Raw genomic sequence first — 26016 nt, forward strand, 5'->3', positions numbered from 1 at the left:
TCACGGCGCAAGGTTCTCCTGAGGAGGGACACTTACCCATGTTGTATTTTTGTTGGACCTCTTTGACAATCTGTGTGGAAGCTGATCTCCGGAAAATCCCCTCTTTGGTCAGAGCTGGGGAGAGCGAGCGAGCAGAAGGAAAGGGAGAGCTCAGACCAGGCCTGTCACACCGGAGCTCTCTGACCCTTCCCGGCGAGCCACAGCACACAGCAAGGCTGTCAAAGCACCAGCTTCTCCCATGTGCACAGGAAACCTCTGCACACAACTGTGGAGAGAGCACTGCCCATGCCCACTGTGCTCTGTACCTCGGTGGAACACTCACCACCCCCATGTTCATCCTTGTAAAATGATTGCATGGTATCCGATGCAAAGTTTGTCGTGTCAGGTGTCTTCAGAAGGCTCATGATGCACTGAGCATGGTTGTTCCAGTGATGTTATAGTAATTGTTACAGTAAGGGTATAATTTCATGTATATAATTATGGGGCTGAAAATGTAACCTCATGGCTTAAAGCAAGCCCAGGCAAAAACTCTCCAAGAACAGAGAGGCAGTTCACACCACGTCAGGGCAGGTATGGGACAAACCCAGCCCAGCCTCACAGGAACAAAGGACGCTGGCCTAGGCAGCAACAAAATAATCTGTTAGACTCTCAAGGGAGTCCCCCCCTTCCTTTGGTCAGTTTGGAACCGTGATGAGATAATGTTCACCTAACTCCGAAATTGAGGGGGAGGCTGGGCGGGTAATGCCAAGAGGAAAGAAAGGGCATGATAAAAGGGAGACATATCTGCCATGCTCTCTCTCTCTTCCACCTACATCTACAGCAGAGGTGAGCAAACTACGGCCTGCGGGTCACATCCGGCCCACGGGACCGTCCTGCCCGGCCCGGGAGGCTAGCCCCCTCTCCTCTCCTCCCCTCCCCAGCTATTCCCTCTCCCCCCACAGCCTCAGCTCACTGCACTGCTGGCACATGCTCTGGGCGGCAGAGCAGTGAGCTCCTAGGGCAGCGCAGCTGCAGAGCCCGGCCTGACCTGGTGCTCTGTGCTGCGCGGCGCGGCTGCCTGACCTGGTGCAGCCACACCGCCAGCCACCGGTAAGGGGGCAGGGAGCGGGGGTTGGATAAAGGGCAGGGGAGTTCGGGTGGTGATCAGGGGCCAGGGGTGCGGATAGGGGTTGGGGCTGTTGGAGGGCGGGGAACATGGGGATTGAATGGGAGCAGGGGTCCCGGGGGGGACAGTCAGGGGCAGGGGTTCCGGGGACAGTCAGGGGACAGGGAGCAGGGTGGGGTGGATGGGGCAGGGTGTCCCAGGGGGGCAGTCAGGAAGGAGAGGGGATGTTGGATGGGGCGGTGGGTCTGGGGCCGGTAAGGGAGAAGGGGTGGTTGGATGGGGCAGGGCTCCTGGGGGGGGCAGTCAGAAAGGTGGGGGGGGTTGGATGGGGTGGCGGGGGTAGTTAGGGGTGGTGGGTCCGGGGCCAGTCAGGGAGAAGGGATGGTTGGATGGGGCAGGGGGTCCAGAGTCACCGGGGGGCTGTCAGGGGGTGAGAAGCAGGGAGGGTCAGATGGGGGCGGGGGCCGTGCCGTGCCATGCCTGGCTGTTTGGGGAGGCACAGCCTGCCCTAACCGGCCCTCCATACAATTTCAGAAACCCAATGAGGCTCTCAGGCCAAAAAGTTTGCCCACCCCTAATCTACAGACACCGCACCGAGGGACTGAAGTGCTGATCAAAGGGGAAAGCCTGGCTGAAGAGCAACCAGCCAGCCTGTGGTGAGAAGCATCTAAATTTGTAAGGGCACTGAAAGTGTTAAGATCAGCTTAAAATGCGTTTTGCTTTTATTTCATTTGACCAAATCCGACTTGTTATGCTTTGACTAATAATAACTTAAAATCTATCTTTATAGTTAATAAATCTGTTTGTTTATTCTACCTGAAGCAGTGCCTTTGGTTTGAAGTGTGTCAGAGGCTCCCCTTGGGATAACAAGCCTGGTACGTATCAATTTCTTGGTTAAATTGACGAACTCATATAAGCTTGTAGTGTCCAGCGGGCATAACTAGAAACTGCAAGACAGAGGTTCCTAGGGTTGTGTCTGGGACCGGAGATATTGGCTAGCGTCATTCGGTTATACAATCCAAGGAGCAGCTTACATGCCGGAGGCTGTGCACGAACAGCCCAGGAGTGGGGGTTCTCACAGCAGAGCAGGGTAAGGCTGGCTCCCAGAGTCAAGGACTGGAGTGACCTAGCAGATCACCAGTCCAGATAACACCAGAGGGGAATGTCAGACCCAGACACTGTGCAGGAAGGAGGGCATGGCAGGATCTCTCTTCTTGGCTCCATCAATCATATTTGGGCTCCATATTGTTCTGTGGTCATTTTCCTTCTGTTTCATAAAGATCTGATTGGCATTAGGAAGGGGAGAAGGCACCGGCATGGTATTGAATTGGGTTGAGGGTTTCATTTACGCACTCACCATGCTCCCGCAGATAGGCAATGGTTTCCCTGACCACCAGTGGGATGGGGGCCTGATCAGAGCTCTTTTCCCTTAGGCTGTGGGAAGAACAGAAGGTTAGAGGTTGCCAGTTACCTCTTGCCCGCATGCAGCTCATCACATCTGACATATGTACGTAGCAGGGACCTCTGCGGGATCCCTCTCCCCGCCTAGTCCTGTCCCACTCTTTGCCCCTCAGCCTGCTCCCCCTCCCTCTCCCCATCCCAGTCCAACCAGGGCAGCATCCCACATGTTTTTGATACTACAATACACATATGTTACGCTGCCTCCTACTGCTGGTCTGTGTTGAGGAGCAGCGACTGCATTACAGCCAGCGTCAGGGGCCCAAGCTGGAGGCTTTGGTTGCTGGGAAGGGGCCAGGAAACAACTGAGGTGGCTCTGTGGGATGCAACTCCTTTTTCTTTCTTCGCTTTAGGCAAGAGCAGAGGGGAGTTTAAATGTAGGGGAGCGAAGGACAGGAATCCACCTAGACAGCAGCTAGCTGCTGTGTATTACTCTCCAACATCTGCCATTACATCCCGCAATGACAAATGCCAGATGGTTCAGTTCAGATGATCAGTAATGTAATATCTAATGTGGACATGTACATCACCATCATTTGGCTTCGGAGTCAAACCCCCATTGCAAAGAATGGGCCAAGTCACCTCTCTCTGAGAGATCGGTTCAGGACGCCTGCAAGCTCAGCCAGCAGTCACTGTGCTGGTTACACTGAGCTCACGTTTGGAAGGCTTTCACTGCAGCCAGAAGGGCTAGAAAATCACTTCCCAAACTGCCTCAGGGACAACTGCCTGAGCACATGGAGCTGGTTTCTCCTCATTTCCACTGGCCAAATTGCATTAAAAGCTAAAAATACATTAAATAATACTTTGCTGACGTCACTTTCCCATGTCAGCAATTCTGAAGCTGCCTCAGGGATGTGATGTGACCAGGAAAGTGTGGGGAAGCAGAGGCAAGGGTGAATGGGAGGGGATGTGTCCCTGAGAAACCCTCTATTAAAACAGCATTGAAGCTATGGAAAAAGTTGAGGGTCAGGTCCTCTGCCCTGCTCCAGCAAAACAACACAGGCCTAATGCCATTTTAGCCGGCCCCTTGAGGAATCCTCCCACTCAAGGAATCCTCATATGGCAGAAAAGTGCCATCATGGCTTGTACTCCAGCCCTTCCCACTCCTAGCCCCACGCACACAGGCATGTAGCTGGGGTGTCCTGGCACTCCAGTGAATCCTCAGTTACTGAAACAACCCCTTGTGGGCTGTTAGCATGTTAGAGAAGCCCTGCAGCGCCTCTAGTTTACACCAAGAACCAGCCCAGCAATCAGGCAAGCCACAATTTGAGGTGGGCAGAGGGTAGCTCAGGATCTGGGCTAGAGAATTGAGTTTTTCTAAATGACAACTCAGATTCTGCAGCAATTTCAAGGCCATTTCTGCAACTGCACTATATTGCATTATACACAGGGCTCTGGCATTAGCTGGCCCAGCAGCCAAAGCTACGCAACTCTAAGATACTCACTGCTGCAGAGAGACCCCAAACTGCTGGTTTGGCAGGGGTGGGCGCGGTGGGGTCAGCTTCTGGGGCACTTGAGAGGGTTTCTGCAGTGATTTCAGGTACTCGTCATATCTGTAGTGAGAGAGACAGATTGGTAGGGAACCAGCCCATCTCACACAGGGACCACCAACCAGTGCCTACCACCTCACACCCGGCACCCACCCTACTGCTTTGTGGATGCAACCAACCCAGCCCCTCTTGCTGATCCACTGGGAACTGCCCCAAAGACAGCTCTAGCCTAGTACTTGCTGACCCCAAGGACAGGCAGCTCAGGAGTGCTGGGGCAGCAAGACCAAAGGGCTCAGTCTCCAGCGGAGAAGAGGGAGCAAGGGGGGAGGCGGGGGTCTGTACAAAGAGAGGAGCTTGCTGGGATGAATAGGGAAAAGACGGGGCAAAGGACCGTGCACCTAGGAAGTCAGGGCAAGTTTGCTGGAAGACAAGGGTTGATGGGGTGTGCGTGTGCATGGGAGAGAGGTAGAGCCACAGGGATCTGAACAGGCTGGAGGTGCAGTTGAAGCACCTTTGGGAGACCACAGAGGAAAGCTGAAGTGAGAAGGCTCCACTGAGCTTTTGAGCAAAGTGGATGTACAGGCAGCAGCAGACAGGGAGGGACAGCAGAAAGATGCCTGGGGGTAAAGTCACTTGCCTGAGAGGAGACCAAGAGGCAGAAGAGACAGAGGCAGCAAAGGGGCCAAGTGAGCCTGAGCCAGGCATTGACGCTGAAGACAGGCAGGAAGGGGAGCTAGGAAGAGCCCCCTCTCTGAGGCACCCTGGCACTGCTACCTCGGATGAACCATCACTTCGGAGCAAAACAAGGCCCCTCCCCATTGCTTCCTTCCCCCTTGCCACTGTTTCCCCACCCTGCATCTTCCCTCCTCTCCCGGAGCCATGGGTAAGCAGGCAGGCAGGCCGCATGCTCTCACTTTAGCACCTGGCTTGGGATCCCCAGCTGCTCCAGCTTCACATGCTCCTCCAGCTCGCTCAGGAAGTTTGCATAAAAAATCTTCCGTCCAAACTTGAAACTGCAAAACAGAGGACAAGCAGCCCCATGAGGGATCCGGAGGGACTAACATCAGCAGAACTGGGGGAAGCCCAGGGCAAGAGCAGCAGGAATGAGGGGCTGTTAGCAGAGCTGTCTGGGGGAGCAAGAGCTGGAAGATCATGGGGCCTGCGGGGCAGAACTGAGGGGCCTTGGCAGTGCTGGAGGCAGCAGAGGTTCAGCAGTAGGGGCACCACACCACGCAGCTCTCTCTCAACCCCCATATTCCGTGAGGCACTGCTAAGGCTCCTCCACAGCCTGGCTCAAAGCCTGGCAAAGATGGGCTCTGCACAGCACAGCACTGCCCCTCCCTGGGCTCTGCAGCAGGCCAGAGTCCGCTCCTCTTTTCATTTTTGGCCCAGGAGGCTGGCGGTTTCACTGGTGACACGCTGAACTCAGTGCCCCTCTGGGTTTCATTCTCCTCCTCCCCTTCTGTCCTGGTGCTAACGCCTGGGACATGTGGCCTTTGCAGGGGCTGAGCTCCCCAGGCCCCAGCAGAGGGGCTCTTGTTTTGCCTGGATCTTTCAGAAATAATGGGAGGCATATCCCCCGAGAGGTTAATGCAGGAGGAGTCACCAGTGCCAGCACAGGAGGAGCTAGGAGCCTGTGCTCCCCTCCTGGCCTGCTGAGGAATGCTGCACATCCCCCTGCACCCAGGGAGCTTGAGCCAGCCTCCGCTGCCCCCTACCTGATCAGAGGCTTGAAGAGAATCAGCAGAGTCTTGATGAACATCGTTGGGTGCACGATGTACAGCGCTTTGATGTTCTTCTTGTACCTGCCAAAGGAAGCCGAGTGAGGGAGAGCTCTGCCTGGGCTGGGGAGCTGGGCTGAGCAGCAGCCCAAATGGCTCCCTGGGGCTCTAAGTCCCACCCTCCACACTCTCAGTGCACTGTGCCCCTCCCTGGGGCCCCGTGTGTTAACCCAATTCCCCAGCCTTCTATAACACCACTCTCCCCTCATTTCCTAGCCCTCAACCACCCAGCAACCTCAACGCCTGCTCTTTGCCACCCCACGACTCCACTCATGAGGCATTGCCCCATAAGGGGAGGAGCTGCCAAATGGCCTGGACACTTGCGTTGACTCTTGCCTTTGCTAGCCCCCTGCTGACCCGGAGAACTTTCCACAAGAGCGGTTTGTACCCCTCACTCTGTCTATAGAACTTTCTATCTTCATAGCATTTGACAAACATCAGTTCACCCCCACCACCTCCCAGCAGGTAGAGATGTGGGCGGGATCATGATCCCCATGTTACAAATGGGGAAAGGACTTGCCTAGGACATGCTTTAGCTCCAAAGAGGACCACACAGGGAGTCAGACTGTAGAAGAGAACTCAGGAGTCCTGTCCCATTGGCCACACCTACTCACTTGCGGTCAAATTCCCGGTAGGCATCCCGCAGCCAGCTCAGGGACGGCTTGTTCTCACTGGTGAGGCCATGGTGCAGATACACCAATGTGTAGTCACTCTCCACATACTGGTCCAGTGTGAACTTAAGATACCTGGGAAGACACAGGAACTTCTGAGCTCGCAGTATGCACTGGCATGTGTATAAACTTGCTCCCTATTGGCCACAGTTGGCATAAGGAAAATTTTGCCACACTGCAGAAACGGAGGCACTTGTGCCCTGGGAGAGGAAGGAGAGGAGCATACAGGAGGGCAATTCCTGGCCGGGGGTTGGCTGGATGTGGGGTGCAGCCCACACCTAGTTGGAGATTATAACAGAGGGCACATATCCAGCCAGAGCAGCTGCTGCCTGTAGATCTGCCCCCTAGGACTCGGGGACTGTCTCAGATCCAGGCTGTCATGGGAGCAGTGGGCCCCCAAGGCAGTACTCACTGCAGCAGTTTCACATGGTCAAGTTGATGGCAGGGTGGCATCCGGCAGGCACTGAACAAAATGACTTTCCGTCCATAGTTGTCATCACCTGGGAATGAAATGCCAGAGATCACAGGGAGATTCAGGGACAACACTGGGCTCCCACCAGCATATGTGCAATGCAGCAGGAGTCCCTGTCCCTCCACCACAGGGCAGAAGCCTGGGATTTCACAGTAACCAATACAGCTTGCCTGACCTCTGCCTCAGCAGAGCCCACCTCGTCCATAGGTGGGGGAAGGCAGTGATCTGAGAGCACGCAGGGCCCTAAGGGCAAGTAATGTGAAAGATGTCTGGAGCCAGTGTGGAGTATATGCCACATAGCCAGCAGGAAAGGGCAGGATGTGGGACTCAGATGTCCTGAGGCATGCAGGAACTGTTCCCCACACAGTGGCCTCAGGTAGCAACACTGAAACAGAGATTGCTCAGAGTTGGGCACCTGCAGCACTGTGGCTGTGTGCATTGCTACAGAGATGTAAGTACCCCTAGTAGAGGGAAGACCTTCCCCTCGCAGACGCAGAAGCTTCAGAGCGCGGGCCCAGGGTATGTGCTTCTCTCCTGGCATATTTGCTCTTGCTTCGGCTGAAGTTTGCTCCTACATGCACAGTGAAATCAGACCACACCCTAAGGGAGAGGGTAAAGCTGCACAAAGGACAGGCTGACTCTGGGCAGGATGGAGCAGAGCAGAGCCAGGTGATGAGGGGCAGGCTCCACTACTCCCGCTCCTCCCCAGAGCCTATCCTAGAGAAGTAGGAATTGGTACCATGAGCCTCCGAAGTGTTTTGCAGAACAATCTTGTTTACTGGCTTCATCATCTGATGCAGCCTAAGGGTATGTCTACACAACCAAGAAAAGCCCATGGCTGGCCCATAACCCTCTCATCCAGTCCCAGCCCGAGCTCCAGCCCAAGCCCAGATGTCTACACTGCAATGAAACAGTCTCAGCCCGAGTCGGCTGACATGGGCCAGCCATGGGTGTCTAGTTGCTGAGTAGACATACCCTAAAACTGTTCTGGAGAGATCACCTGGCAAATCCAGTGTGATTCTATCAAACTTAGCATGGGGACAACCCTACCCAACTCAAAGCCCAGCAAAGAACAGCTCTCATCACACCCGAAGAACTCCACCCTAGGGACATGGTCCCTGATCCTCTCCTGTGGTTTCACAGATCTTGGGCCAGATTCTCACCTGACATAACTCTTATGATTTCAGTGGACTTCTGCCAACAGAGAATGTGGCCCCATGAATGAAGCCCTAGTAGGGAGATGAGGGGAGAGTTCAGTGAGCGGATAGAGGGAATTGCACCCTATCTGATTCTGAGCTTTTCTCCTTTGTACTGATTCACTAAGCACGTGGGTACACAGAGCTTCAGTGCAGCATGAACAGATATATCACCTGCATGAAGGAGCCCCCATCTATTTCCATCAGGGTGGCTTATTTTCAAATACCAAGAAGGGGTGGGAACAGCTTCCCTAGAGGACAATGAAGAGCAAAACTTGTCCCGAGAGCCTCAGTTTCCTGGTGAGCCAATGCAGCGTGTCCTGCCCAGTGAGAGAAGGGGGAGTACAGACTGTTCTAAGTTGCACCAACAATGCCACAAAGGCTGTCGCATGGAGAAGAAGCAGAAACTTTTCCCCATTTCAAACTGCAGAGTTGCCCGGTATCATTCACCACCACAATCACTTCTCCGGTTCCACATTTAAACTCACCTCCCACAGGGCATGCAGCCACTTCTCTTCACATCCCTGCACTGGGATCTTGGACCCCAACTGCCCCTTTATTACAATCAATGCCCAGCAACTGAGATCTTTAGTCAAAAGAGAGCAGGTTATCATGTCTAATAAACAAGGGCCAATTCCAAAGTTTGCAGAAATAAAGCCTGCCTGCGCTAAGGCAAGTGCTTGTTGATGCCAAGAGCAGCCGCAGGTCCGCATGTGTGTGAGCATGGCCACAACACCCAAGAAAGCATTACCTCTCAGGGGCCAACAGTCCTCAACCCCATCCACGCAGTCCAGGCTGTGAGAACAGATTTCCTCTCCAGTCTGTCACTCTCATTTTCCCTTTCCACTGATATTTTATTGTAACTCACCAGACAATACAAGAGAATATGGAGTTCACCAATATAAACAAACTGGTCCCTGTACAAAAGTTAGGGAGACAACTGAAGCAATAGGGGACAGCTCAAGGTACAGGCCATGAGGGAGTGATCAACCATCACATGAACACAACAGTGGCATGCTGGGGTAAAAGGCACTGAGAGAGGACATGGTACCCAGCAGATACACAAGACCTGGAGAGGGTGATGCGGAGACCATTGGGAACAACTGTACACAGCCACAGCCAGGCCACAAGACCAACATCAAACAGATTATCCCATGGGCGCCCAAACTCCGTCTAACCAAGAAGCTTCTTGACAGCTTGCCATACACCCACTGAGCATAAATGGGTACATTGCAGCTGCCCTTATATTGAAAATGGAAGAGTAGCCTGCAAAGTCATGGGCTTGTGGATAAGGCACTATTACAGCTTCCCCATGTGGACAGGTCATTCAGCCTCTCTGCCTCAGTTCCTCATCTGTACAACGGGGATACTTCCTGACTTCACAGGGTGTTGGGAGTATAAATCTGTTTATGTTTGTGATGCTCTCACGCATTGTGATGATGGGGTCTCAGATAAGAATACAGAGACACTCCAGGTCTCAGTACGCAGTGTGAAAAGGCGCTATATGTTGGGAACAGCACTCTCTCCTGGCCACCCCTCCAGATTAATAGCCACATGGTCCATATTTAACTGTCTTTCAAGCAAGGCTAGTTTGTGCAACAGAAGCCAGGAGTAGAGCCCAAGCATGGCCAAGTTCATGCCTTTGTTGTGAATGCTCTGCACTGATGCAATATCCACAGCAGAGTTCTGTGCTGAGGTCCTTGAGAAACTGATTTCTGAGCCTGGCAAATCACTAGACATGGACCAGCTGAAGCACATAGCCCTTAAGGGCAAATCAAACTCCAATACCAAGACACCTGCCACTGGAGCAACATGAAAGACAACACTTAGGGCCCAGAAGGCAGTGCCTGTAACCGCGACTGGTACAGAGTCCTGCTGAGAATGCCTGGTGTTGTCAGTTCTGCGGCCTGTGTTATACAGGAGGTCACACGAGATGATCACAATGGTCCCTTCCGGCCTTAGAATCTATGGATCCTGGACCAGCCTTAGAGAGGAAGGCAAATTCTCTTGGATACTTGCCAGAAGAAAGTAAACAGAAAGGGGCATCTAATCCCTCAGAGAGCTCCAGAAACATGGCCAGATTTGCCTTCCAAATCAGGATAGTACATTGTTTAAGGGCATTTAGGGAAGGTAGCTGGAGAACTATACTGAGACCAACATACCACCAGTGCCAGGGCTTCTCCTTAGCTCCCTGTACTGAGCTCAGTCCGCTAACTTATAAATCACCTGAAACGAACTGCTTCATATCCCATTTCCATCTGCCATCTCAGATCAGACTGGTCTTTCCAGACAAGGCAAAGCCAGCTCCCAAGCATTCAGGGGGGTTTGAATCACCAATGGTTCCAATTTATAAATGAGAAACTGCAGCCAATTCTACAAGCTTTTGGCTAGCTGAGGAAACTGCCTCCAGCTGACCGCTCTGCCTTGGAGAGAGCAGATCATGTTTGATCTCGGACAGATGTTCCACTCCTTGTACTGTTTGGTTTTGAAAATGCAAAGTTAATCTTATTTCTAAGTCTCTAAATTTTAGCCACTTCTTTGCAGTGCAAACAGCTATTGCTCCCACTAAGCACAACCACAGACCTTGAACTAATGACTCCACTGTTCGTTTGTTCCCCTCCTCTCCCAAATGGGGTATGTTCAGCAATAACTCAATTAGCAAACAACCAGCAATAAGTGATTATACAGCACCCAGAGTCCAAAGCACACAACAAACATCACACGTAGATGTCCAGACACACAAGGAATCACTTCATCCAACACCGAAGTGTAGCTACCTTTGGAGTGGAACATAGCAACAATGCACAATGGTATGCAAAGAATAGTATTATATTCATTTCATAGCTTCCAAGGCCAGAAGGGACCATTGTGACCGCCTATATAACTCAAGCCATAGAATTGCCCCAAAATAATTTCCAGAGCAGAGCTTTTAGAAAGACATCTAATCTTGCTTTCAAAATTGCCAGTGATGAAGAAGCCCCACGACCCTTGGTAAATTGTTCCAGTGGTTAATTACCCTCACTGTTAAGATTTTATACATTATTTCCAGCCTGAATTTGTCTAGCTTCAACTTCCAGCTCTTGTATCATGTTCTACCTTCTCTGCTAGACTGAAAAGCCCACTATTAAATATTTGCTCCCCAGGTAGGTACTTACAGACTAATCAAATCACCCCTTAACGTTTCCATTTTGAAGCGAAGTAGATTGAGCTTCTTGAGTCTACCACTGTAAGGCAGGTTTTCTAATCCTTTAATCATTCTCGTGGCTCTTCTCTGAGCCCTCTCTAATTTTTCAACACCCTTGAGGACTGAAACTAGTGTGAATTTAGGGAGATCCAACATAACTACTCAAACTGGAATCTGACCAGGACCCAAGGTAAACACCCTGAAAAGTACATGGTGTTTTTAAGGACCAAGTGGTCAGCACCTCAGTTTTCTCCCTCATGCAGAGGGGAGCACCTCCAGCAGCACAATACACTTCCAAATACCACACTGGGGCATTGGGGCAACAAGAATTATGATACCTTCTAAATCGTCAACACAATCCCTTGCTTTTTCTTAGAGTGCTGCCACTCAAATGTGTGAGATCACAGCCTGAGATGTGCTGGCTGTGTCAGAAGCACAAGGTGTATCAGAACTATAATATAGTCCTGATAAGACCACTCTGCATTAAATGGAACCATAAACCCATTAAGGGAACTATTTGCTTAACTGTCTGCAAAACTCCCTAAACATTTCCTGGTGTGTTTCACCTGGGGAAACACTGCTCAGGCTACTTGAGATCTATGCCCTGATTTGAGTCTGTTGCATGATTAGGACAGTTAACTAGAACCAGTCCAGGTACCCTGACTATTCTTAATCTCTGTATGTACAATCAGATGGGTATCCAATTTCTATGCAAATCTCAAGTGGGAAATATCCTAGTATTTAGATATCATCCGAATGCAGTTAGATAGGGTCTGCCACCAAAGAGCCAATGTTACAAAATATTCCAAAGCTACAACATTCAGGGATGAGTATACGAAGTAGCAAAACTCAAAGATCTGGCCCTCAGCCACACTTGAGGTTCACAGACACTACAGGTTCAGAATGCAAGACTGCCTGATCAACCTGGAGCACTGCATGCTGGTACCTTTATTGGAGCAGAAGCCAGAAACAAACTATTCTATTTCATGCAATTTCAGGCTCCAGGCAAGTTGGTGACACAGCTGGGAAGGGTCAGATATCTCTGACATATTTTAGTTTCACTTCAATGCAGAAGCAGACTGAGCATTTCATGCAGACAGGAAGCAAATCCTACAATTTGCAGGCATAGTTACTAGGTGTCCTAGCACCCAGTCTCTCTTTATCTAGGTATTTCTTCCACACCCATCACCAAGGTACCTGACCACTACCAGAATTATAAAGCTGTCAAGGTTCCTCCCCGACTCTGAACTCTAGGGTACAGATGTGGGGACCTGCATGAAAAACCTCCTAAGCTTATCTTTACCACCTTAGGTCAAAACTTCCCCAAGGTACAAAATATTCCACCCTTTGTCCTTGGATTGGCCGCTACCACCACCAAACTAATACTGGTTACTGGGGAAGAGCTGTTTGGACGCGTCTTTCCCCCCAAAATACTTCCCAAAACCTTGCACCCCACTTCCTGGACAAGGTTTGGTAAAAAGCCTCACCAATTTGCCTAGATGACTATAGACCCAGACCCTTGGATCTTAAGAACAATGAACAATCCTCCCAACACTTGCACACCCCCTTTCCTGGGAAATGTTGGATAAAAAGCCTCACCAATTTGCATAGGTGACCACAGACCCAAACCCTTGGATCTGACAACAATGAAAAAGCATTCCGTTTTCTTACAAGAAGACTTTTAATAAAAATAGAAGTAAATAGAAATAAAGAAATCCACCCTGTAAAAATCAGGATGGTAGATACCTTACAGGGTAATTAGATTCAAAATATAGAGAACCCCTCTAGGCAAAACCTTAAGTTACAAAAAAGATACACAGACAGAAATAGTTATTCTATTCAGCACAGTTCTTTTCTCAGCCATTTAAAGAAATCATAATCTAACACGTACCTAGCTAGATTACTTACTAAAAGTTCTAAGACTCCATTCCTGGTCTATCCCTGGCCAAGACAGAATGTAGACAGACACACAGACCCTTTGTTTCTCTCCCTCCTCCCAGCTTTTGAAAGTATCTTGTCTCCTCATTGGTCATTTTGGTCAGGTGCCAGCGAGGTTACGTTTAGCTTCTTAACCCTTTACAGGTGAGAGGAGCTTTCCCCTGGCCAGGAGGGATTTCAAAGGGGTTTACCCTTCCCTTTATATTTATGACACGCTCCCCAAATCTCAGCTAGGGTGAAACACTGGCTGGGATTTCTTCCTGGAGCTCTAGGAAAAACAGAGTTAATAAGACACATGCATCTCTAAATATACTACCAAGTACATAAAGACTAACAATATTTTCTACATCTCAAGGACGATTTTAACCAGTTGATTCTGGGAAACTTTCATGGGAGAGTGCATCAGCCACTTTGTTAGAAGCTCCTGAGATGTGTTGGATGTCAAAATCAAAATCTTGGAGAGCTAAACTCCACCGAAGAAGTTTTTTGTTAGTTTCTTTGATGGTGTGAAGCCACTTCAGTGCAGCATGGTCGGTTTGCAGGTGGAAACGCCGTCCCCAAACATATGGGCGTAGCTTTTCCAGAGCGTAGACAATGGCGTAACATTCTTTTTCAGTGACTGACCAGTTGCTTTCCCTCTCAGACAGTTTTTTGCCGAGAAACACTACAGGGTGGAATTCTTGATCAGGTCCTTTCTGCATTAAAACTGCTCCCACACCACACTTGGACGCATCTGTGGCTACTAGGAACGGTTTGTCAAAGTCTGGGGCCCTTAGTACAGGGTCAGACATGAGTGTCGCTTTAAGCTTGTTAAAGGCCTTCTGACACTTTTCGGTCCACTGAACAGCATTTGGCTGTTTCTTTTTGGTTAGGTCTGTCAGTGGGGCGGCGATTTGGCTGTAGTGCGGTACAAATTGTCTGTAATAACCGGCCAAGCCTAAGAAGGATTGAACCTGTTTCTTTGACTTTGGGACAGGCCACTTTTGGATAGCATCCACTTTGGCCTGTAGGGGGCTGATAGTTCCTTGACCCACCTGGTGTCCAAGGTAAGTCACTCTGTTTAGGCCTATTTGACACTTCTTAGCCTTAACAGTTAGTCCTGCCTCCCTTATGCGCTGAAGGACTTTTTGTAGATGTTCCAGGTGGTCTGCCCAGGAATCCAAAAATATGGCCACATCATCAAGGTAGGCAACTGCATATTCTCCTAATCCCGCTAGGAGACCATCTACAAGTCTTTGGAAGGTGGCGGGTGCATTTCGCAGCCCGAAAGGGAGTACATTAAATTCATACAGCCCGAGATGTGTGGTGAAGGCTGACCTTTTCTTGGCAGATTCATCTAGCGGTACCTGCCAGTACCCCTTGGTTAAGTCCAAGGTAGAGATGAACTGGGCCCGTCTCAGTTTCTCTCATAGTTCATCTGTGCGTGGCATTGGATAGTTGTCTGGGCGAGTTACAGCATTTAGCTTACGGTAGTCCACGCAAAAACGTATTTCCCCATCTGGTTTGGGAACTAGAACCACTGGAGATGCCCATGCACTTTCAGAGGGGCGGATTACACCCATCTGTAACATATCCTGGATCTCCCATTCTATAGCAGTTTTAGCTTGAGGAGACACCCGGTAAGGTTGGACTTTAATTGGGTGAGCATTACCTGTGTCAACGGAGTGGTATGCCCGTTCAGTCAGTCCTGGGGTGGCTGAGAACATCGGCGCGTAGCTAGTGCACAGCTCCTTGATCTGCTGTCGCTGCATACGCCCAAGGGTCATGGAGAGGTTCACCTCTTCCACACCACTACCACATTTCCCATCGTAGTAGACACCTTCAGGCCACTCAGTGTCGTCTCCTCCCTGGGCTGTAAACTGACAAACCTTTAATTCTCTGGAATAAAAGGGCTTTAGAGAATTAATATGGTACACCTTAGGCTTTCGGTTGGAGGTGGGGAATGCTATGAGATAATTAACAGCTCCCAGGCGCTCCTGGACCGTGAATGGCCCTTCCCACGATGCTTCCATTTTATGGGCTTGGAGCACCTTTAAGACCATGACCTGGTCCCCTACTTTGAAGGAACGCTCTGTGGCATGTTTATCATACCAGGCTTTTTGCTCTTTTTGAGCATCCTGTAAGTTTTCTTTAGCAAGGGCTAAAGAGGTTCGGAGGGTGTTTTGTAGGTTGGTTACAAAGTCCAGAATGTTAGTTCCTGGAGAAGGTGTAAATCCCTCCCATTGCTGCTTCACCAACTGCAATGGCCCCTTAACCTCACGGCCATATACAAGTTCAAATGGGGAAAACCCTAAACTGGGGTGTGGTACAGCTCTGTAGGCAAAGAGCAACTGCTGCAACACTAGGTCCCAATCATTGGAGTGCTCATTTACGCATTTACGTATCATGGCCCCCAAAGTTCCATTAAACTTCTCCACCATGCCATTTGTTTGATGGTGGTAAGGAGTGGCAACCAAATGATTTACCCCATGAGCTTCCCAAAGGTTTTTCATAGTTCCTGCCAGGAAATTAGTCCCTGCATCTGTGAGGATGTCGGAGGGCCAACCTACCCTGGCAAAAATGTCTGCTAGTGCCTGGCACACACTTTTAGCCCTGGTGTTGCTTAGAGCTACTGCTTCCGACCATCGGGTGGCAAAATCCATGAAAGTCAGTATGTACTGCTTTTCTCTGGGTGTCTTTTTCGGAAAAGGACCCAGAATATCCACAGCTACTCGCTGAAATGGAACTTCAATGATGGGGAGTGGCTGGAGAGGGGCTTTGACCTGGTCTTGGGGTTTTCCCACTCTTTGGCACACCTCACAAGACTGGACATAGGTAGAAATATCCTTGCCCATTCCCTCCCAGTGGAATGACCCCCGCAAACGGTCTTTGGTCCTGTTCACCCCAGCATGGCCACTAGGGTGATCATGGGCAAAGCTCAAGAGCTTGGCCCGGTATTTAGTTGGAACTACCAACGGTCTCTGAGGATGCCAGTCTTCCTGGTGTCCCCCAGAAAGAGTTTCCTTGTATAAAAGTCCTCTTTCTACAACAAACCTGGATCGATTAGAAGAGCTGAGAGGCGGTGGGTTGCTCCGTGCCGCCGTCCAAGCTCTCTGGAGGCTTTCATCTGCTTCCTGTTTGGTCTGGAACTGTTCCCTTGATGTTGGAGACATCAGTTCCTCATGGGATTGTGGACCTAGGCTTGGTCCCTCTGGAAGCGATATAGGGGATGGAGCTGTTTCTGTTGACTGTGAACCGCTCTCCGCTGGTGCACTATGTTGGGATTCAGGCTCCGGCTGAGCCTCTTGAGTAGGGTTATCGGCTGCTGCCAGTTCAGGTTTGGTGGGGCCCTCTGGTGTTGAGGTTGCAAGTACTGGATTCAGTGCTGACACTGGGTCTGGTGTTGGTTGTTTGGCTGGTTCCAGTTCTGGGACTGGTTCCGTCTGGGTCTCTGGGACTGGATCCACTACTGCTGTTGCAGACATTGGCCTGGGGTCCGGGTCTATCACCTCTGACCGGGTCCTGGTAGAAGTTTCCGTTCCCACCCTCTTGGCCTGCTTCACATGATTGACCAAGTCTTCCCCCAACAGCATGGGGATGGGATAATCATCATAGACTGCAAAAGTCCATGTTCCTGACCAGCCCTTGTACTGGACAGGCAACTTGGCTGTAGGCAAATTGAAAGAGTTGGACTTGAAGGGTTGAATCGTCACTTGGATCTCTGGGTTGATTAAATTGGGGTCCACTAAGGAAGCATGGATAGCTGACACTTGTGCTCCGGTGTCCCTCCACGCAGTGACCTTCTTCCCACCCACTCTCACAGTTTCCCTCCGCTCCAAGGGTATCTGGGAGGTATCTGGGCCTGCGGACCTCTGGTGTGATTCCGGTGCAATGAACTGTAATCTGTTGGGGTTCTTGGGGCAGTTGGCCTTTACATGCCCCAGCTCGTTACATTTAAAACGTCGTCCAGCTGACGGGTCACTGGGGCGAGGTGGGTTGCTGGAGAATGGGGTAGTGGGACGATAAGGGGTCTGGAGGGTTCTTTGGGAGGTAGGTGGGGCTTTGGGCAGCCCCCGGTAATAGGGTGTGGTCTGGGGTTGTCCCTTCTGGTCTCCACTCCAACTGTGACAAGTTTTCTTCTTCTCTGCCACCTCCACCCATCTGGCTCCAATCTCTCCTGCCTCGATTACGGTTTTGGGCTTCCCATCTAGGATGTATTTTTCTATTTCCTCAGGAACACCCTCTAAGAATTGTTCCATTTGCATTAGGAAGGGCAAATTTACTGGAGACTCACCACTTGCTCCTGATATCCAGGCATCCCAATGTTTCACAGTGTGGTAGGCATGTCGGGTAAATGACATGTCTGGTCTCCACCTTAGGGCTCTGAACCTCCGACGAGACTGCTCGGGTGTTATCCCCATTCTGACTCTCGTCTTGGATTTAAACAGTTCATACTTGTTCATGTGTTCTTTAGGCATTTCAGCTGCCACCTCAGCTAAGGGCCCACTGAGCTGCGGCCTCAGCTCTACCATGTATTGGTCAGTAGAGATGTTGTACCCAAGGCAGGCCCTTTCGAAGTTTTCTAGGAAGGCCTCAGTATCATCGCCTGCCTTGTAGGTGGGGAACTTTCTGGGATGGGAAGTGGTACTTGGAGAAGGATTACTAGGGTTTGTTGGGATATTCTGCTGAGCCTTTATCTTCTCCATCTCCTCCACATACTTCCTCTCTTTTTCCTTCTCCTCCAGTTCCTTGTCCCTTCTTCCATAGCTCTCCTGTGAGCAGCCGCTTGGTGTTGTTCTGCCACTCTTGCTTGTTCCTTCTTCAGCCGCATGAGTTCTATCTGTCTTTCATGTTCCCTTCGTCTTTCCGCAGCCTGAAATCTGGCTAATTCCAGCTTGTGTCGAGCCGTGGATTTTGTCATTCTAACCTCTCTGTTTTAACTAACTTTACACCCAAGGTTTAGAAATAAACAAAACTTGGCTGTAAAATTTTGCTGTGCTGGAATAGAATACCTATTCTCTGATAGTGACTGTCAGCCTACAGAAAAAGACAATTCCCTTGTCTCTGCTCTGGGCCCAAATCAAAGCAAAAAACCTCCAACTACTTGGAAACCTGCTTACCAGCAGCCCAACGGAAAAAAAAAATTCCTTTTCAAACCTGTGCTCCTTGTAAAACAAAAAAAATCAAAATCCTAAAAAAAAAACCCTGCCACTTTTGTCTCCAGGCAAATGGGTAGGACACCCCCCTCCCTATTTACTTTTAGGGAGAAAAAAACTCTGGGTTGGAAGACTGAATTTCCCTGCAGGAGTTAAGTACCCTGCCTCCAGGCAAAGAAAACCTGCAATTCACAAAGATAATCCCCTTTTGTCTCTGCTTGGCCACAAAGCAGAGAAAAACAAGCTGCTTTCAGTTTCAGCTGCTTTCTGGACTTCCTTTCCAAAGGAAAAACATTTCCTTTTTTAAAATCTGTATTTCTAGTTCAAAAAATCTCAACTGGACCTCAAAATGATTTCAGGTTAATCCCACCACTATGCCACCATGTCAAGGTTCCTCCCCGATTCTGAACTCTGAACAGATGTGGGGACCTGCATGAAAAACCTCCTAAGCTTATCTTTACCACCTTAGGTCAAAACTTCCCCAAGGTACAAAATATTCCACTCTTTGTCCTTGGATTGGCCGCTACCACCACCAAACTAATACTGGTTACTGGGGAAGAGCTGTTTGGACGCGTCTTTCCCCCCAAAATACTTCCCAAAACCTTGCACCCCACTTCCTGGACAAGGTTTGGTAAAAAGCCTCACCAATTTGCCTAGGTGACTATAGACCCAGACCCTTGGATCTTAAGAACAATGAACAATCCTCCCAACATTTGCACACCCCCTTTCCTGGGAAATGTTGGATAAAAAGCCTCACCAATTTGCATAGGTGACCACAGACCCAAACCCTTGGATCTGACAACAATGAAAAAGCATTCCGTTTTCTTACAAGAAGACTTTTAATAAAAATAGAAGTAAATAGAAATAAAGAAATCCACCCTGTAAAATCAGGATGGTAGATACCTTACAGGGTAATTAGATTCAAAACATAGAGAACCCCTCTAGGCAAAACCTTAAGTTACAAAAAAGATACACAGACAGAAATAGTTATTCTATTCAGCACAGTTCTTTTCTCAGCCATTTAAAGAAATCATAATCTAACACGTACCTAGCTAGATTACTTACTAAAAGTTCTAAGACTCCATTCCTGGTCTATCCCTGGCCAAGACAGAATGTAGACAGACACACAGACCCTTTGTTTCTCTCCCTCCTCCCAGCTTTTGAAAGTATCTTGTCTCCTCATTGGTCATTTTGGTCAGGTGCCAGCGAGGTTACGTTTAGCTTCTTAACCCTTTACAGGTGAGAGGAGCTTTCCCCTGGCCAGGAGGGATTTCAAAGGGGTTTACCCTTCCCTTTATATTTATGACAAAAGCCATATGAAGAGACCAGAGCCTTCATCCTTAATGGGTTTTGGGGAGAACCAAGAGAGGGTATCTGCGGAAGCTAGGGAGATGGAGTTTAAGTTGGCAAGATGCAGTTTTTCAAGGTTGCATTAGGAACCAGCTGACTCCAGGATGAAGGACAAATATATCATACCTATTTAATGCTTTATTTGTACTTAAACTATTAAACTATTGCAGAGGGAGAAGGTAAAAAATGTAAAATGGGAGGAATATGCTGAGGGCATGGCAGACTGGGGAACAGGAAGAGATAAGGCAGTGGGGGAACACCCACACAGAAAGAATTGCACAAAGGCAGCTGTAAAAAAACAAACCAGAAGAACTCTGTGTAAGCTTAAAAGCTTGTCTCTTTCGCCAACAGAAGGAGGTCCAATAAAAGATATTACCTCACCCATCTTGTCTCTGTGAAAAACAGTGGCATTTATCAGCAATTCCAGGGCCTGAGCAAAGGGCTCAGCCAGCAGAAAGTTCAAAGATAATGGAAAGAACTCCTAGCACCAGAAGAGAGCTCATTTGCATTGACAAATCCAATGGCATTATAACAGCCAAGCTCCTGACATTTGGGGATGGACTCCAGAGAATGTTAACAAACGTGATCATCTTCCTCAGCAAGCACATTGGGCCACGTAGCACAGCTTCAGGCTAGCATGGAGAACACACCACCGTAATATGATGTCCCACTAGCAGCTGGCAGCAGAAAAAATTGCCCCTGAAGGAGCTCATGGAAGAACGGCCAATCAGAGTGCCAGCTGCACAGCAAGTCTATTTCCTGATTACAACAGTGGATGAGAGGGAGGGAAGCAGTCTCAGCACGGATGCCTGAAGCATACACCACAATAAGATGAAGCTAGATTCAAGCTAACCTGGCCCAAAGAAAGCATCACCACCCAAGAGGAGGAACAGAACTCATGCCAACACCTGAGAACCCAAGGGTGCCCAGCATGAAGTCTGCAGGCTAAACTCAGCTCAGAGAGTTCTGCCATGTCTAACATGGAGGTGCGGTGCACAGAGAGGACAGTCCCAGCTGGTTGCACCTCCACATTTAAGAGGAGGAGGGTGGCTGCAATTTACTTGGTTTAGTGCACATTACATGCAGCCTTCACACTTCTGGCAAGTTGCCAACACAGTCCTAGGCTGGGCAAAGTTTGGGCTCCCCTGAGATAACCCAGCTACAGGCCACAATCATGTTAAAGGAATACCATGATCCAGAGTATCGAATGCCAATGACATGAGAACCAGTCACTCTACCTACCTGTCTGGGCCCCATCAAGTGCACCCTGGTCTGGAGGAACAGAAACAAAGTTACAACAAGCCGTCTGTACTGGCAATCACAATCACACACACACACCCCCTAGGGGTCTCTCTCTTCCCCTATGTTCCTATCAAAACCAAGGTCATCTAGTGGTTCAAGGAGAGGACTGGGAATCCTCCTGCACCTTTCCCTGGGTGTTTCACTAACTCAGTGTGTAACCTTGGTTGACTCACTTCCCTGCTATGTACTTCAGTTTTCCCATCTGTAAAACTGGGATAACAGCACTCCCCTACACATTAGGGTGAAGTGACTCTTGTTCAAAGTGTCAGAAACCTCTGACTGAGAGGGGTTTAGAGATAGATGGAGGATGTGCCTTACAATATGGATCAATATAATTAGTAGAGAGTGAGCCCACTTTGCAATAAGCCAGATCTCACTTATAAAGCAGCAGATGGGGACTATTATACTCCAGATGCTTCCATGATATTTTGTGAACCCTTAATATTATTGCCTACCAATAAGTGAAAAAGAGCAGCTCATAGCCCAGGTCTACACTAGGACTTTAGGTCGAATTTAGCAGCGTTAAATCAATGTAAACCTGCACCCATCCACACGATGAAGCCCTTTATTGCGACTTAAAGGGCTCTTAAAATCGATTTCTGTACTCCACCCCTGACAAGTGGATTAGCGCTTAAATCTGCGTTGCTGGGTCAAATTTGGGATACTGTGGACACAATTCGATGGTATTGGCCTCCGGGAGCTATCCCAGAGTGCTACATTGTGACCGCTCTGGACAGCACTCTCAACTCAGATGCACTGGCCAGCTAGACAGGAAAAGAACTGCGAACTTTTGAATCTCATTTCCTGTTTGGCCAATGTGGCAAGCTGCAGGTGAGTGCGGAGCTCATCAGCAGAGGTGACCATGCAGAGCTCATCAGCAGAGGTGACCATGATGGAGTCCCAGAATCGCAAAAGAGCTCCAGCTTGGACCGAACGGGAGGTACGGGATCTGATCGCTGTCTGGGGAGAGGAATCCGTGCTATCAGAACTACGTTCCAGTTTTCGAAATGCCAAAACCTTTGTCAAAATCTCCCAGGGCATGAAGGACAGAGGCCATAACAGGGATCCGAAGCAGTGCCACGTGAAACTTAAGGCGCTGAGGCAAGCCTACCAGAAAACCAGAGGGGCGAACGGCCGCTCCGGGTCAGAGCCCTAAACATGCCGCTTCTATGATGAGCTGCATGCCATTTTAGGGGGCTCAGCCACCACTACCCCAGCCGTGTTGTTTGACTCCTTCAATGGAGATGTAGGCAACACGGAAGCAGGTTTTGGGGACAAAGAAGATGATGATGACGACGAGGTTGTAGATAGCTCACAGCAAGCAAGTGGAGAAACGGGTTTTCCCGACAGCCAGGAACTGTTTCTCACCCTGGACCTGGAGCCAGTACCCCCCGAACCCACCCAAGCCTGCCTCCTGGACCCGGCAGGTGGAGAAGGGACCGCCGGTGAGTGTACCTTTTAAAATACTATACATGGTTTAAAAGCAAGCATGTGAAAGGATTAATTTGCCCTGGCACTCGTGGCTCTCCTGGATGTACTCCCAAAGCCTTTGCAAAAGGTTTCTGGGGAGGGCAGCCTTATTGCGTCCTTCATGGTAGGACACTTTACCACTCCAGGCCAGTAACACGTACTCGGGAATCATTGTACAACAAAGCATTGCAGTGTACGTTTGCTGGCGTTCAAACAACATCTGTTCTTTATCTCTCTGTGTTATCCTCAGGAGAGTGAGATATCATTCATGGTCACCTGGTTGAAATAGGGTGCTTTTCTTCAGGGGACACTCAGAGGAGCCCGTTCCTGTTCGGCTGTTTGCCTGCAGCTGAACAGAAATGTTCCCCGGTGTTAGCCACGGGGAGGAGGGAGGGTTGAGGGGGTAGCCACGTGGTGTGGGGAGGCAAAATGCGACCTTGTAACGAAAGCACATGTGCTATGTATGTAATGTTAACAGCAAGGTTTACCCTGAAAGACTGTAGCCACTGTTTTATAAAATGTGTCTTTTTAAATACCGCTGTCCCTTTTTTTTTCCTCCACCAGCTGCATGTGTTTCAATGATCACAGGATCTTCTCCTTCCCAGACGCTAGTGAAGATTAGAAAGAAAAAAAACACACTCGTGATGAAATGTTCTCTGAGCTCATGCTGTCCTCCCACACTGACAGAGCACAGACGAATGCATGGAAGCAAATAATGTCAGAGTGCAGGAAAGCACAAAATGACCCGGAGGAGAGGTGGCAGGCTGAAGAGAGTAAGTGGTGGGCTGAAGAGAGGGCTGAAGCTCAAATGTGGCGGCAGCGTGATGAGAGGAGGCAGGATTCAATGCTGAGGCTGCTGCAGGACCAAACCAGTATGCTCCAGTGTATGGTTGAGCTGCAGCAAAGGCAGCTGGAGCACAGACTGCCACTGCAGCCCCTCTGTAACCAACCGCCCTCCTCCCCAAGTTCCATAGCCTCCACACCCAGACGCCCAAGAACGCGATGGGGGGGCCACCGGCCAACCAGCCACTCCACCACAGAGGATTGCCCCAAAAAAAGAAGGCTGGCATTCAATAAATTTTAAAGTTGTAAACTTTTGAAGTGCTGTGCTTAAAGTGCTGTGTGGCATTTTCCTTCCCTCCTCCACCACCCCTCCTGGGCTACCTTGGTAGTCATCCCCCTATTTGTGTGATGAATGAATAAAGAATGCATGAATGTGAAGCAACAATGACTTTATTGCCTCTGCAAGCGGTGATCGAAGGGAGGAGCGGAGGGTGGTTAGCTTAAAGGGAAGTAGAGTGAACCAAGGGGCGGGGGGTTTCATCAAGGAGAAACCAACAGAACTTTCACACCGTAGCCTGGCCAGTCATGAAACTGGTTTTCAAAGCTTCTCTGATGCGTACCGCGCCCTCCTGTACTCTTCTAACCGCCCTGGTGTCTGGCTGCGCGTAACCAGCAGCCAGGCGATTTGCCTCAACCTCCCACCCTGCCATAAACGTCTCCCCCTTACTCTCACAGATATTGTGGAGCACACAGCAAGCAGTAATAACAGTGGGAATATTGGTTTCGCTGAGGTCTAAGCGAGTCAGTAAACTGCGCCAGCGCACCTTTAAACGTCCAAATGCACATTCTACCACCATTCTGCACTTGCTCAGCCTGTAGTTGAACAGCTCCTGACTACTGTCCAGACTGCCTGTGTATGGCTTCATGAGCCATGGCATTAAGGGGTAGGCTGGGTCCCCAAGGATAACTATAGGCATTTCAACATCCCCAACAGTTATTTTCTGGTCTGGGAAGAAAGTCCCTTCCTGCAGCTTTTGAAACAGACCAGAGTTCCTGAAGATGAGAGCGTCATATACCTTTCCTGGCCATTCCACGCTGATGTTGGTGAAATGTCCCTTGTGATCCACCAGAGCTTGCAGCACTATTGAAAAGTACCCCTTGCGGTTTATGTACTCGGCGGCTTGGTGCTCCGGTGCCAAGATAGGGATATGGGTTCCGTCTATGGCCCCACCACAGTTAGGGAATCCCATTGCAGCAAAGCCATCCACTATGACCTGCACATTTCCCAGGGTCACTACCCTTGATATCAGCAGATCTTTGATTGCGTTGGCTACTTGCATCACAGCAGCCCCCACAGTAGATTTGCCCACTCCAAATTGATTCCCGACTGACCGGTAGCTGTCTGCTGTTGCAAGCTTCCACAGGGCTATTGCCACTCACGTCTCAACTTTGAGGGATGCTCTCATCTTGGTATTCTTGCGCCTCAGGGCAGGGAAAAGCAAGTCACAAAGTTCCATGAAAGCGCCCTTATGCAGGCAAAAGTTTCACAGCCACTGGGAATCGTCCCAAACCTGCAACACTGTGCGGTCCCACCAGTCTGTGCTTGTTTCCCAGGCCCAGAATCAGCATTCCACGGCATGAACCTGCCCCATTAGCACCATGATGCCCACATTGCCAGGGCCCATGCTTTCAGAGAAGTCTGTGTCCATGTCCTCATCACTCTTGTCCCTGCGCTGACGTCGCTGACATCGCCTACTCGCCCGGTATCGCTCTGCCAGGTTCTGGTGCTACATATACTGCTGGATAATGCGTATGGTGTTTAATGTGCTCCTAATTGCCAAAGTGAGCTGAGCGGCCTCCATGCTTGCCTTTGGTATGGCGTCCGCTCAGAAAAAAGGCGCGGAAAAAAGGCGTCTGCCGTTGCTCTGACGGAGGGAGGGGCGACTGACGACACGGCTTACATGGTTGGCTTCAGGGAGCTAAAATCAACAAAGGGGGTGGCTTTACATCAAGGAGTATTTCAGGCAGGACTTCACGGAGGGTTCCAATAAGAAATGGTGCACCTAACTTATTGTTCTTATTGGAACAAGGAAGTTAGTCTGGCCTCTGATTGATACATGGCTAGATTTACCTCGCTGCACCTTCCCTGTAAGTGACTGCAGTGTGACCTACAGGAATGAGTCCCCTAGACGGGGAGGGGGGAGGAGAAGCAAATGAGTACAAAACAAATCTCGTCTATTTCTTGTTTTGATACACTCCATCTATCTTTTACATCTTTGGCTGGCAGCAGACGGTGGAGAAGGACTGCATGCCATCCACATCTCAGGGCTGCTCAGCAGAAGATGGTACAATACGACTGCTAGCCATCCTCATCTCTTGCCTGCCTGGCAGAAGACGGTACAATACGACTGCTACCGATCCATATCGTCTGCCTGATCACCATAAGATGGTTCAATAGGACTGACTGTAGGACTAAAGAGAATGACTTGATCAAGTCACTCCAAATTTAGTACCTGCGCCCATGTCTGTCCAGGCGCTCCCGGCCAACGCAGCCAGGAACACCTCGGACAGGACGATGACAGCTACCAGTCCTATTGCACCATCTGCTGCCACGAGGCAATGGGTTGCTGCTACTGTGTAGCAATGCAGTACCGCGTCTGCCAGCACCCAGGAGACATACG

General features: G+C 49.8%; 1 protein-coding gene across 4 annotated transcripts in view; it reads right to left on the bottom strand.

The window, feature by feature from the left end:
- The window catches only part of ARHGAP1 (Rho GTPase activating protein 1), a 48553-nt gene that overhangs the window by 7696 nt on the left and 14841 nt on the right, over window positions 1-26016 (bottom strand). For 3 of the 4 annotated variants that reach the window (XM_073348207.1, XM_073348204.1, XM_073348206.1), the window contains exons 4-10: window positions 6918-7005; window positions 6449-6580; window positions 5772-5858; window positions 4968-5066; window positions 4009-4116; window positions 2463-2539; window positions 37-114 (exon numbers count right to left, since the gene is read on the bottom strand). In XM_073348207.1, coding sequence (XP_073204308.1) covers window positions 37-114; window positions 2463-2539; window positions 4009-4116; window positions 4968-5066; window positions 5772-5858; window positions 6449-6580; window positions 6918-7005 — 669 coding nt within the window. The other variant, XM_073348203.1, reaches the window with a different exon arrangement.

This window comes from Lepidochelys kempii, chromosome 6 (genome assembly GCF_965140265.1).
Source record: "Lepidochelys kempii isolate rLepKem1 chromosome 6, rLepKem1.hap2, whole genome shotgun sequence".
NCBI classification, from domain to species: Eukaryota; Metazoa; Chordata; order Testudines; family Cheloniidae; genus Lepidochelys; species Lepidochelys kempii.